This window comes from Zingiber officinale, chromosome 6A (genome assembly GCF_018446385.1).
Source record: "Zingiber officinale cultivar Zhangliang chromosome 6A, Zo_v1.1, whole genome shotgun sequence".
NCBI lineage: Eukaryota > Viridiplantae > Streptophyta > Magnoliopsida > Zingiberales > Zingiberaceae > Zingiber > Zingiber officinale.
In genome coordinates this window covers 85,431,205-85,443,703 of record NC_055997.1, presented here as the reverse complement: position 1 = coordinate 85,443,703, position 12,499 = coordinate 85,431,205, and the positions used below count along the sequence as shown (strand labels likewise).

The window sequence follows — 12,499 nt, the reverse complement described above, 5'->3', positions numbered from 1 at the left end:
AAGGCCTCATGCCAATGGAAATATCTTTTCTCTTATAAACCCATGATCTTTCCCATGTGTTTCCAATATGGGACTATGTTTACAACTTTGCAACCCCAACAGTAAGGTCGGGTCAGTGATAAATTGTACCACATTCCTGCTACCACTATTCTTGAGTGGTCTAGTGGACAGTTGCATAGTAGCTAACTAGCTACGTAACGACGGGAGTCTTGCTGCTCGCAACTCCAGCTATCACTACTCATGTGTGAGCGAGTGGGGGCACAACAGGACAAGCGGCATCTGCTCCAACTACCATTACCTATGAGTGGCTAAGTGTGTAGCACAAGCTAACGACTCACTCAACCACAAGGTCTCATAGTCGTCGATATATAGGTAATGATATAATACGCAAGATGCAACAATCATTATATATATATGTATAAATAGTAATCAGGTATGCTACATGAAGCCAGTATGATCAGTAAGGTACATGAATAACCAGTAATCAAAGCAAGTACACATGGTATCTAGTATCTGCTAACTATTATAGATGACAATGAGAGACTGTATAGATATAGCAACGAGTATCTCAAAGATCAAGCGGATAAGTATCAAACACGGGAAAATATGAGTTGAGTCAAGGTAAATACAATTATTATCCAAATATAGCTCATACACCAAGGTCAAAGAACTAAAGAATCAAGGTAAGAAATACCCCGCCTTTATTTGTCGATCGAATCAACGTCCTACAAATCATATGCTGTGTAGTTTAGCTAATCACATAAGCAACAACTAGCTAAATCCAAACCCAAACTAATTAGGAAAAATCATAATCAAATGATCATTAATTATCCTAATTAATGATTAATTTCAATTACCCTCATCCATGAATCCTTTAATTGTTCCAATCATAATCTATCATCCATTAATCAATTCAACAACTTAATCAATTTCTTAATCTATAATCAAATACTGACCAACATCATCACATTATTATTCAATTCAATAATCATCAAATAATCACTCAACTAATCATATAATAGAACCAATCAACTAACATAGATAACAGATTAATCAAGCTAATCTCCAGATAAAACCCCCATTAATCTACAAATCTATCAATTAATCCTTATATTATCACAAACTTCAATTTACAATAATCATAATCACAACAAGACCCTTAATTCCAATTCATCCATCTATTACCTTACTACTTGTTCCTACCGGAGGCTCGTTGTTTCTTCCTTCTCTCTGTCCGAGGAGGAACCAGTTACTCACTAGAAGGGAAAGTAGCAAATGGCGATAGATCTACTATCCAGATCTGATAAGGCACTGTCAGTGGTCGCGAGGCTGGCCATCGCTGTGGCTAGTGGTGGTGGTGGCTGTAAACTGGCAGGGTTGGCTGCGAGGACCTAAGAAGAGCAGAGTAGAGGTAAGATAACAACTGCTAGTCGCGCTTGGCACAACCAATAGGGCGTCGGGCATAGGTAAACCAATGATGGAGATCGGAAGGGGGAATCAAGAAGCCAACGACTTGTCCCCCATCATCATCTCGAGTGCTTGACTTCCGGCAAGCTTCGGGTGTCCACGACTAGGAGGGGAAAGGTGGTAGCTAGATCAGGGTTCAAGTGGTCGACATTGATCGAAGTAGAAGAGAGAGATCTCAGTCGGTGGTGGATTGAGATCTAGGGCACAACGTCGGTGTTGCTTGGCACGAGTGGAGCACCGATATCTCATAGTCGGGCAGCAACTACTACGTCGCCAGTTGATCTTCATGTTGTGCTCCGACCATCGGTGCTAGAGCAGCCGGCGTCGATAATCGAGTGGCGGCGGTAAAGGATCAGGAGGAGAAGAGATGAGTCGGCGATAAAGGATCAGGAGAAAGGGATGCCCTGCTTTTATACCTTAGTTAATTAATCAAAACCTTAGGTTAATGAAATTAATCAACTCCTAACTTAATTAATATGCCAAACATGTTTTCTCTTAGCCTATAAATTTATCCCCTTAAACATGTCATTCGGGTTCCATTTAAATCGCAAAAAATTTCTGAAAAATCCTAAAGTTATTTCTCTAATAACACTTGTTATTTAATTGTCAGATTTTACAAGAGTTCATGTGGAGGGAAGTTGTGTTAACGGCTAATTACCTTTTAAATAAGGTGCCCCGAAAGAAAATAGATAAGAGCATTTATGAGTTGTGGAATGAAAGACAATCATCCTATAAATATTTACGAATGTGAGGGTGTCTTGCCAAAGTATTGATGTCTGATCTGAAAAGGATTAAGATACGATCAAAGACCGTTAATTACATATTTATTGGATATGCACATAATAGCAGTGCATATCGATTTTTTGTATATGAGTTATAAATACTGGATATACAAAAAAACTCGATAATAGAATCGAGAAATATCTCGTTCTTCGAGCATATGTTTCCATATAAGACCTGAGAGGAAGCTAGCTTCTCAAAATAGGCATATGAAACACAAGATGAAGATGATGATAAGGAACCTGTCGAGGTTGAGCTTAAACAAAGCAAAAGAGCTAGAGTAGAAAAATCCTACAGATTAGATTTTATCACTTTCACGTTGGAAAGTGAGCCAGGAAGTTACTCAGAAGTAGTAAGCTCTTCTGATGGACCTCACAGTGGAGAGACAATTGCATCTGAGATAGAATTTATCTTGCAAAATCACACTTGGGAACTTGTGGGTCTTCCTCTAGGAAGTAAACTATTAGATTACAAGTGGATCTTCCTTTGGGAAGTAAATGAAGTCAGATAGCACAATTGATATGTATAAGGTCAGATTGGTAATCAAAGGATATCGGCAATGAGAAGACCTTGATTACTTTGATACATATTCTCCGGTGCCGAGAATAACTTCCATTAGAGTGTTGTTGGCTATTGTAGCTCTATAAAATCTCGAAATGCATTAGATGGATGTAAATACTGCCATTCTGAATGGGGATTTAGAAGAGGAAATCTACCTGGAGCAACTTGAAGGGTTTTCTATACCCGGATAGTAAAATAAGATTTGTAGATTGGTGAAGTCATTATATGGCTTGAAACAAGTACAAAAATAGTGACATGAGAAATTTGATAATGTCATAAAGGAATGTGGATTCAAGATTAATGAATGTGATAAATGCGTCTACATGAAAGCCACAGAAAATGAGTACGTCATCTTGTGCCTATATGTAGATGACATACTTATCATTGAAAGTAATAATAAGATAATCAAATCTACTAAAAATATATTGAATTTAAGATTTGACATGAAAGACATGAACCTAGCTGATGTGATTCTAGGAATCAAAATTCTTAGAACAACAAAAGGATTTGTTCTTAGTTAGTCTCATTATGTGGACAAGATTCTTGAGAAATTCACCAAGTGTGATACTGTATTGGCACGAGTGCCGATAGATACGAGTCAACATCTATCGAAAAATAAAGGTGAAAGATCTATCAGATAGAGTACTCTCGAGTGATTGGAAATCTGATGCACCTGATAAGTTATACACAACTAGACCTGGCCTATGCAGTAAGTAAATTGAGTAGATACACGAGTAATCCCGGTATTGAGCACTAGAAAGAAATAACAAGAGTACTAATATACTTGAGGTATACTCGTGAATATGGACTATACTATATAAGATATCCTGTTGTGATCGAAGGATACAGCGATGTGAGTTGGATATCTGATATAAAAGAATCTAAGTCTATGAGTCGATATATATTTACTCTGGGAGATGCAGCCATTTCCTGGAAATCTTCTATGTAAACCGTAATAGTCAGATTCACGATGGAATTTAAGTTTGTAGCTCTTGACAAATGTAGTGAAGAGGTTGAATGACTTTAATAATTCTTAGAAGATATTCTGAAATGGTCGAAATCGGTACTAGCAATTTGCATACATTCAGATAGTCTATCAGCAATTAGTCAGGCACAGAGCCATCTGTATAATGGTAAGTTTAGGCATATATGTTGTAGATATAATACCATTAAACTACTCTTAATGAGAATTATCACTGTTGACCATGTGAAGTCAAAGGATAACCTAGCAGATCGACTAACCAAAGGGTTAAATCAAGAGTTAGTTGCGATACTGTTGTCAGCGATCAATGTAGAGGACACCCAACTTATACTGACTGGAGATCCCAAGAACTAGGTTCAAAGGAACAACTAATTTGTATTGACTAAACACACTGTGAGAGATAACCTAATAAAACAATAACTAAACCAAGGTAAGTGTAATGACCCGCCTTCTACTAACTAGGCTGTAAGGCCGGACCGTCACATTATGCTGTGCTAAACTATATCCATGACCATCACTAAATCTAGATGCGGAAGCTGTACTAATTAAAACTTTGCTAAACTCTTATCATTTCTTTATTCCATATGTGCTAAGGGGTGTAAACTAAACTATTCACGACATATTGTACCTCCCCCATGGTCAAGGAACTGAACTAAGGGTCTTCCGGCTGTCGTCAGGCCTCCCAATCGATCCATGGATCGATTTGAATGGTCTAATCGATCCAGTGATCGACCCAGCACGCTACTGTATGCGGAACTTAGGTTGGATCGATCCAGTGATCGATCCAGCACGCTACTGTGCTCGGGGCAACATTCTGGATCGATCGGCTGATCGATCCAAGCTGGCCAATCGATCCAGTGATCGATTCCAGGGCTTTCTGTTCGCGACAGAAGGCATCCGGATCGATTGGCTGATCGATCCAGGAGCTTACTGTTCGCGGTACGAACTTCTCAATCGATCGGTCGATCGATTGGGGTTTCTGATTTCGTACCAGAAGTCTGATTTCAGCACTGTTTCGTGTCTCAATCACACATACAAGTTCTAAAACAACTGAGAAACATTCTAACATCACATAACCAATGTTCTAAGCATGGTAGAGTGCATAATCTGCTAATTCATGGCATTTAACATACTAAGGTGCGGAATACTAAAATGCTAACAGTTCTAATGTTCAAAACAAAACTCGCTGCAATTCCCTAAGATCTTTGTTCCAAGTTCCATCCACACACATCTTCATCATTGCATTGACCTCCAACCTCCGCTAGTCCATCTTCCCTTTACCTTTATCTGCAGTATAAGGAAAATAGTATCTGTAAGCTTGAGAGCCTAGTAAGAAATCATCTACCTCACTAAAACATGCATACGATACAAATTATGTTTTTAAATCATGCTATTTGAAATACATTCTGAATATGCTAAGCATGGCATGACATACAACACATAGGACCAAGAAACTGATCATGGCAATAAAAGCTAATCATAAACTATCATGTTGTATCAACAGAAAACTAAACTGATACAAAAGCTGAATTAAGCTAACACTAATCTGATGTTGAAGCTGTACTGAACTCACATAACTATTTTGTGATGTTTGAAAACTATATTCATAGGTAGAACAAAATAATAATTATGCTGCTGTTTGGGCCCGGCAACTGTACGTAGGACTAGAATGTTGCCCCGAGCACAGTAGCGTGCTGGATCGATCCAACCTAAGTTCCGCATACAGTAGCGTGCTGGGTTGATCACTGGATTGATTAGACCATTCCAATCGATCCATGGATCAATTGGGAGGCCTGACGACAGCCGGAAGACCCTTAGTTCAGTTCCTTGACCATGGGGGAGGTACAATATGTCATGAATAGTTTAGTTTACACCCCTTAGCACATATGGAATAAAGAAATGATAAGAGCTTAGCAAAGTTTTAATTAGTACAGCTTCCGCATCTAGATTTAGTGATGGTCATGGATATAGTTTAGCACAGCATAATGTGACGGTCCGGCCTTACAGCCTAGTTAGTAGAAGGCGGGTCGTTACAGTAAGCCGATGAGCTTTTAATGATCAAGAAAAGTAGATGACTACTCTCGAGGGATCATCTATGTGAGAAAGAAGTGGGGTCGCTTCAAAGAAAATTAGAGACACAATTCTTAGAACTTCTCACAGAATCAAATGTATCCATGGCCAAAAATGAACATACTCATGAGAATTGAGTTGTATCAAGGAGAGTCTTGGATAAGATTTGTCAATGCTTACACAAACGACATAACAGTTCAAGGACATCATGTCTACTGTCAGCCAATATGCAAACAGATCTTCACAAAGGAAGGTTTAAAGGGTAAAACCTACCATAAATTCCATTCATGTAAGGAATTGTTGGAAATGTGAATGGAATAAAAAGGTGAAGATGAAGAGACTATTGTGTATGGGCTATTAGTCCCACATTAAAATTCTCTTAGATTTATTGTTGGTTTAAATTATGACACACACATTGATGTTATAAACATATACATGGGGAGAGACTCTCTCACGTGTGAGTGCGCCAGGGTGGGTGTAAATTTAGGGCCCAGATTATACTAAACTAAGGTTGGCTCGTGTGCCAGCACGACTTACATACGTCGAATGCCGGATCGGTTGACGCAAGATTTGCCTCAAGTGAATAAACCAACGTTTTTCCACCTAATCTCTTTATGCTACCTGCTCAAGAGGGTAACAAAAGCATTAACATGAAATTAATGGTGATTTCGTAATGTCTCAACATTAATAGTGACATTAAACTCATTGCTAGTGATTTCATAACGTCTCGACATTAATGATAGCATTAAACCAATGAATAATGATTTCGTAACGTCTCGATAATAATGAAGACATTAAACTCATTAATAGCAACATTAAACCTAGCATTAAATGACTATAATTTGATCATTCATTACAGCAAGGTAAGAGCTCCTATATAAGAAGATTAGATCTTGAGAAAAGGATAGAGAGTAGCGAAAGAAAAAGCAAGGGGAAGAGCAGAAAACGAACCTCTGTCCACCCGTGTTCTCCCACAAAACTCTCTCAGTCGTGCATCCGTTTGGCTAAACTACTCATGATAGCACTCGGGTGCATTCTCAGTTCGCCACGAAGAACCAGTGCTTAGTTGCATGCGTGGTTTTATCGTTGTTCCTAAGAAATAGGCAACCTGAGTGAACCTCGAAGTACAGCTGGAGGTGGGACGAATCTGTTTCAAGGAAACTACGTTGAATGTAGGCCTCGGTATCTTAGTCAATGAATTCTCTTCCCGATTTGACAATCGACTCTTAATTTTGTTACACATCGTATCAACTCCGCAACTCGGACCACCAGAAGCTTGGCAAAACTAGCCCCACTAGTAGCCTAAGATTATCTGCTCAAGTCATCTTAACAGATAAGTTAGAATTGATTGTGTAATTTTAATTCAATAATTTTTTCTAATATTTCTGGCAACAGATTGTCCGAGTTACAAAATTTATCTTAAATTTTATATTTTTTATAATTTTTTAAAAATATAGGTAATGAAATCTACCCCTTAAATATTAAAATATTATTTAATTTGAAAGAGAAAAAATAAAAAGAATGGATTGAATAATAAAAAATAGATATTACATATGGAAAGAAATAAAATAATAAAATTTTAGAATAACTGATGTAATGTGTAATGAAAACTAATTATTTATTTTTAATAAAATGGATAATTTATTCAATTTTAAAGATGTTATAGAGAAACTGATATGAATATTCTTAGGGAATAGATTTTATTTCTAAATTTAAAGAAATATTATTTACGAAATCTAAATTTAGCTGATATAAAAAAAAAATTTACCTAAAATATAAAATTTAAGATAAATTATGTGTTTAGAAAAAATTGATATAGATGCTCTTATTACGTTTATACGTGGCAAAAGATGATTCGCTCGTGCCCAATATCCCCGTCAACTCGTTCCTACACTAATACGGAAGAGGTAAATCACATATGACTACTAGTTATTAGTACAAGTGGCAAGACATGGGAGGAGACATGCTCAAACAGACTGAATTTTGATTCCAAGACTTCATATGACAATATCTCATATTTTAACTATTGCAGGGGACCCTTATTTTATTTATATAATCTCTAATTGGGTAGCCAATAAATTCTTCCGTTTGATAAATCACAAGGGGAAAGCCGCTAATGTACCATCCTCATCTCTGAAAAGGGCAGGGGTTATGATACAATAATAATATATGTGGTTTAATCATCGCTAATAAATATGTATATATTCCTCAATCTTTCATTTTCATGGAAATTTATTAATCTACGAAATCATGGTTGGGAGTGTTAACTCAAACTAGACGATTTTTAGATTTTTTTTTAGGTTAATATCTAATTAAATTCCAGATTTAAACACATTTACATTACTTTGCCTGACCTATATATCCAGGGAAGAATCTAATAGTCAAGAAATCATGCTTAAATCAAGTATGAGAAGCTTGTATTTTAATACTCTCAGAAAGCAAAACATTGATGAACAATAAAGATAAAACAATAAATAAATGAATACTTGCTATTTTGAATGAAAATTTAAAAACGAGAATACCTGTAGACCTTCAATTTACGGCCACATGAACAAGACAAGCAATCATGATTTCAGTTTTAAGCTTGAATGACACTAAAGGACCCAATAACTTGTTCTAGGAACTTAATCATTTGGAGGCTCATCCAATAAGATGTCTACCATCTCAAAGAACTTTAGGCAGCAGGAATCGAAAGAGATTGATGTTCAATTCTGTGCTATTATAAGAGATACAAAGGCTAAATTATACTCTATCAGGATCACAAATCGTTCTCATTGATACAAAATTCTTGCCAGATGTTTCTTATACAGCACATACCTGTGAAGATGTTATACATACCTGTTCTGGGATCCTATCGTCCAAAAGAAAAAGCCTATAAAATCTCGATACAAAAACTTGTAACAGAGTATGTCAATTCATAAACTGAAAAATAATGATTAGGCATACATGATGACAATAGAAAGCGAGTCTCCTATCAGTCTCTTCCTCCTCTTCATTTTGCTACACAACGCTCTCAGATGACAGGCTTGGTCATGAGTTGGCTTCAGATGTTTTAAAGTTACATATTGAAGTTTCATATTGATATCCTCTAGAACAAGAGAAGGCAACTTTCCTAGAGTAAATTTTACACGTACTAGGAAAAACCAAAAATGCAAGTTAGCATGTTCTAAGGGGAAGAAAGGAGAGCCGGATCAATATCCAGACCTATGTACAATCAAGTGTCGGCTCATAAATTTCTTGCATATATGATCACTAATTCATAGTTTTCTGAAGACATAATGCAGAGTTTGCAAGCTGCAAACCTGCAGTATAGACTAGCATTACTACACCAAGAAAAAATAGTGCTTGTGGGCGTCATACTCTGCCACAAGCTTCAAAGAAGTTTATTATGTGCCACTGCCTGGCAGAGCTCATCTTCATATAGTAGAACTCTGGTAGGAGCCACTGACTTCCAAGCTGGTCTGGGCAAACCTGGAGGTTTGCGTCTTCCATGTAATGAAGATTCCTGGAAAAGAACAGCTGAAATCTGTTTCATGTCCATAGTGTGAAGATGAGAAGGGCGAGGCCCATGTCTTGGAGCTTTTGGGGTATGTGGGCTTGCCATTTGTATGATCCTCCCATTTTCCATGCTAAATGTGCAAAATGCAAGAATTCAAAATATAAAGAACTAAACACAATATCAAATTTAAAGGTCATGCTAATTCTTTTGACCTCATGAATTGCCAATGCTCCGTAGGAGCAGGAGTTTTAGTCCTAAGCAACTCTTGCCTAGATCTGTCAGGAGTAGTGTAGTCAAAATGTTGTTGTCTAGCTGAAAGGACCTGGTTCAAGCACAACGTTGGTTTGTCAACATTTCTGTTATTGTTGCAAAAATAGTGAATAAGGCTAATCAAACGCTATGAGAATAATGCACTGGTTCATTATCATTTGTCATTGTTAACAAAAATAATGTATATTGCTAACCAAACGCTATGAGAATTATGCACAAGAAGACTGCCCACGAATGTGCACAAACATAAACTACGAATGATAAAAGAGGTGAAACAGGGAAAAAAAAACAGAAGCTGCAGACGATTTGAAATAGTTTGTAAAATCACCATCAGAATCATCATTATCCATTTCTGTTTGTCCCACCAACTAATAGGGATAATTATTCAAAGTTTAAATAGGCAATTTCATTGGGCTTGACCATTGCTCATCATCATAAATAAGAACAAAAATTTCTTCAAATCAAACAAAATTATGCACACGCTATTGAAGAAGTTAAGGATCACTTAGAAGAAGTCTCTTAATTATTTCATTACGGCAGTGAATCCAGTAAGAAAATAGGGGAGCACAAAGGAAAGGAAAGACAGAAACTAGAGAAGGTGCTTAAGGCCAATAGTCAGGAACCTGCAAAATTTACTTGCTAATAGTATTCTAACCAGGATCAGAGTTTAAAATTCTGACAATTTCAGCAGGGTCTGTCTTATCATCAGGTGCAGAAGATTTTAAGTTCAGGACTACTGATAAAAAAAGAGAATTTGTAAATAAATTGCCAAAATATATTACTCTCTCTGAGCAAAGCATAGTCGGTTAAAAGTTTCGAATGAATTTAGGAATCCTATGAGAATAAATCATTACCTTTTAAGGTAGGTGGGAAAGCAACCATTTAACATTTTTTTTTACTTTTCTTAATTGTAAGTTTCTCCATTATTTGACAGCCTAATTTAGTCAGCTTAGAAATAAAGAAGAAGAAAAAGGTAACTTACAGCTCCTCTAATCCGCTGGGAAACATGGAAAACAGCTCCTAACTGATCATGATGCAAGTAGCACAGGATTTTAACCTTTCAAAAGGAAAGCAGAATGGTAATTAAATTTGCAAAGAAATTACTCAAAGAGAAAATACATGCATCCATCCATATATATAAACAATATTTTATAAAATTAATACAACCAAAGATCAATTCAATTTGTAGCCATTATTCACCAGAAGATCCATAGGCAGTGACTCAAGTCTTGACAAACCCTTGGGATTTACAGCTTTTGGTGTTTTTGGTGTTTGAGGCTGTCTGTGCAGCATATTAACTTCAGCTGCTGTCTGAAACTCCTTAATTGGAGAAAGGATACTATTTTGGACGGCCTCCTGATGATGTAGTTCATTTGTTTCTCCCCCCTTTTTAGACTCCAACAATAACTTTCTCTTACTAACATCTGTGGAATTTCTGGTGGTAGTCCTGCTGCAACTGAACAGATCAAGTGAGCCAGCATTCAAGTACTTGTTTCTCGCATTCTTTGTCTTCCTTTTTGGCTTGAATGACATTAATTCTGGACTCATGGAAATGCATGTACCAAAATATGACCAACCTTTCTCTGTTTTCAAGTTTAGGAAATTAAAGAGGGAAAAAAAAAATCCAGTTAGATCTAACTTTACTAAAAACGATCGTCTGAACGTCAGAAATAAATGTTTCTTTTTTATATAAATAAGGTAGCTAACTTCAAAGTTCTTACAGCAAAGATAATCGAGAAAATTCAAACAGCATAAATATATTATATGAGATTTGTTGTTTCCGTTTGAAGTTATATTATAAGTATTAAAGCAGGACCTTAACAAAGTATCTGAAATTCTTTTCTCAATCAAAATGGTATTGCCAACGTTTGGGAGGACTAAACTAATGAATACAACAAAAATAACCATCAAATTCTGTTAAGGCAAAATCTGGCAGTAACCGCGGCCATTCAACAAGCGAAACCACAATAGAAAGGCAAGTTTTTCATTCTAACGAAGCTACCAGGAAGTAGAAACACTATGTTAAAGCTTTGCCACTAACCTCTCTGTTTGACGATTCAACCCTATCGAAAAAATCGATGAAACCAACACTGACATCCATGAAAATAAAGATCATTAGGAAAAGATCAACAAAGCAAACGAAAACCCTCTTTCGGAGACTAGATGGCCCTGAAACTTACGAAAGCGACAAGCTTCGACTCGCAGCTCCACCGATGCCTCGCTCTGCAACACGACCGCACCAGATCCGCTCGCCGGTATCAAAGGAACATTCCACAAATCCTGAAAGCCGCTGATGTGTTCGCCAGCATCAGACTCACGAAGCAAACCTTCCGATTCGATGAGAGATTAAGCAAAAGCGAGAAAAGGAATAAGGAAGGGCGAAACCGGGACCCGAAATCCGGAACCAACAGGGGTAGCACGGACACGCGGAGCGCTCTGATTCGCCGGACGTGCAGTTGTGGGCGCTCGGCGGGGCCGCCGCGCCGGTGATCGCGGAGGTGGGTTTGTGTTTTTACGGAAATTTTCAAAATTTTAAATCGAACATGATAGAGAGAAGGAAAAATAAAAATAAAAATAAAAATAAAAATAAAAATAAAAAGGGTGTTTAATTATTTATTGAAATAATAATTGGAAATAAATATTGTATTTGATCTATAGGAAAATTGGGTGAGTAGGGCCGGACGCGTGAGGAGAAGCCTAGGATGCTATGGCCCGACACCGCCTGTGTCAGTTTCCTGTGGGGATCCAAAAAATATTATTTATTTTTTAAAAAAAATGATAATGTTTTGATATGGGTAAATATTTTATAATTGTTGAAATGGAATCCGATGGGAGGAGATTCTTATCTTTTTATGGCCTTGGATAGGATT

The 12,499-nt window shown here is 37.0% G+C and overlaps 1 protein-coding gene across 1 annotated transcript; it reads right to left on the bottom strand.

Moving 5' to 3' along the window:
• Window positions 1-8,908: 8,908 nt before the first annotated feature.
• Window positions 8,909-12,049, bottom strand: LOC121996784 (F-box protein At4g35930-like). The gene is made up of 6 exons (XM_042550898.1): window positions 11,810-12,049; window positions 11,671-11,719; window positions 10,830-11,212; window positions 10,612-10,686; window positions 9,572-9,681; window positions 8,909-9,489 (listed from the first exon to the last, which is right to left on the bottom strand). Exons 3-6 carry the CDS (start codon window positions 11,175-11,177, stop codon window positions 9,234-9,236), a joined length of 789 nt encoding a protein of 262 aa, XP_042406832.1. The 5' UTR covers window positions 11,178-11,212; window positions 11,671-11,719; window positions 11,810-12,049; the 3' UTR covers window positions 8,909-9,233.
• Between the last annotated feature and the right edge of the window lie 450 nt (window positions 12,050-12,499).

What these genes read in the sequence shown, in the direction of transcription:
- LOC121996784 (XM_042550898.1), bottom strand. Translation starts at nt 11,177, where the DNA reads ATGAGTCCAGAATTAATGTCATTCAAGCCAAAAAGGAAGACAAAGAAT. An exon ending in CACTGCCTATGGATCTTCTG is followed by an intron (nt 10,687 to 10,829) that starts GTGAATAATGGC and finishes TCCTTTTGAAAG; the next exon opens with GTTAAAATCCTGTGCTACTT. An exon ending in CCCAGCGGATTAGAGGAGCT is followed by an intron (nt 9,682 to 10,611) that starts GTAAGTTACCTT and finishes TGCTTGAACCAG; the next exon opens with GTCCTTTCAGCTAGACAACA.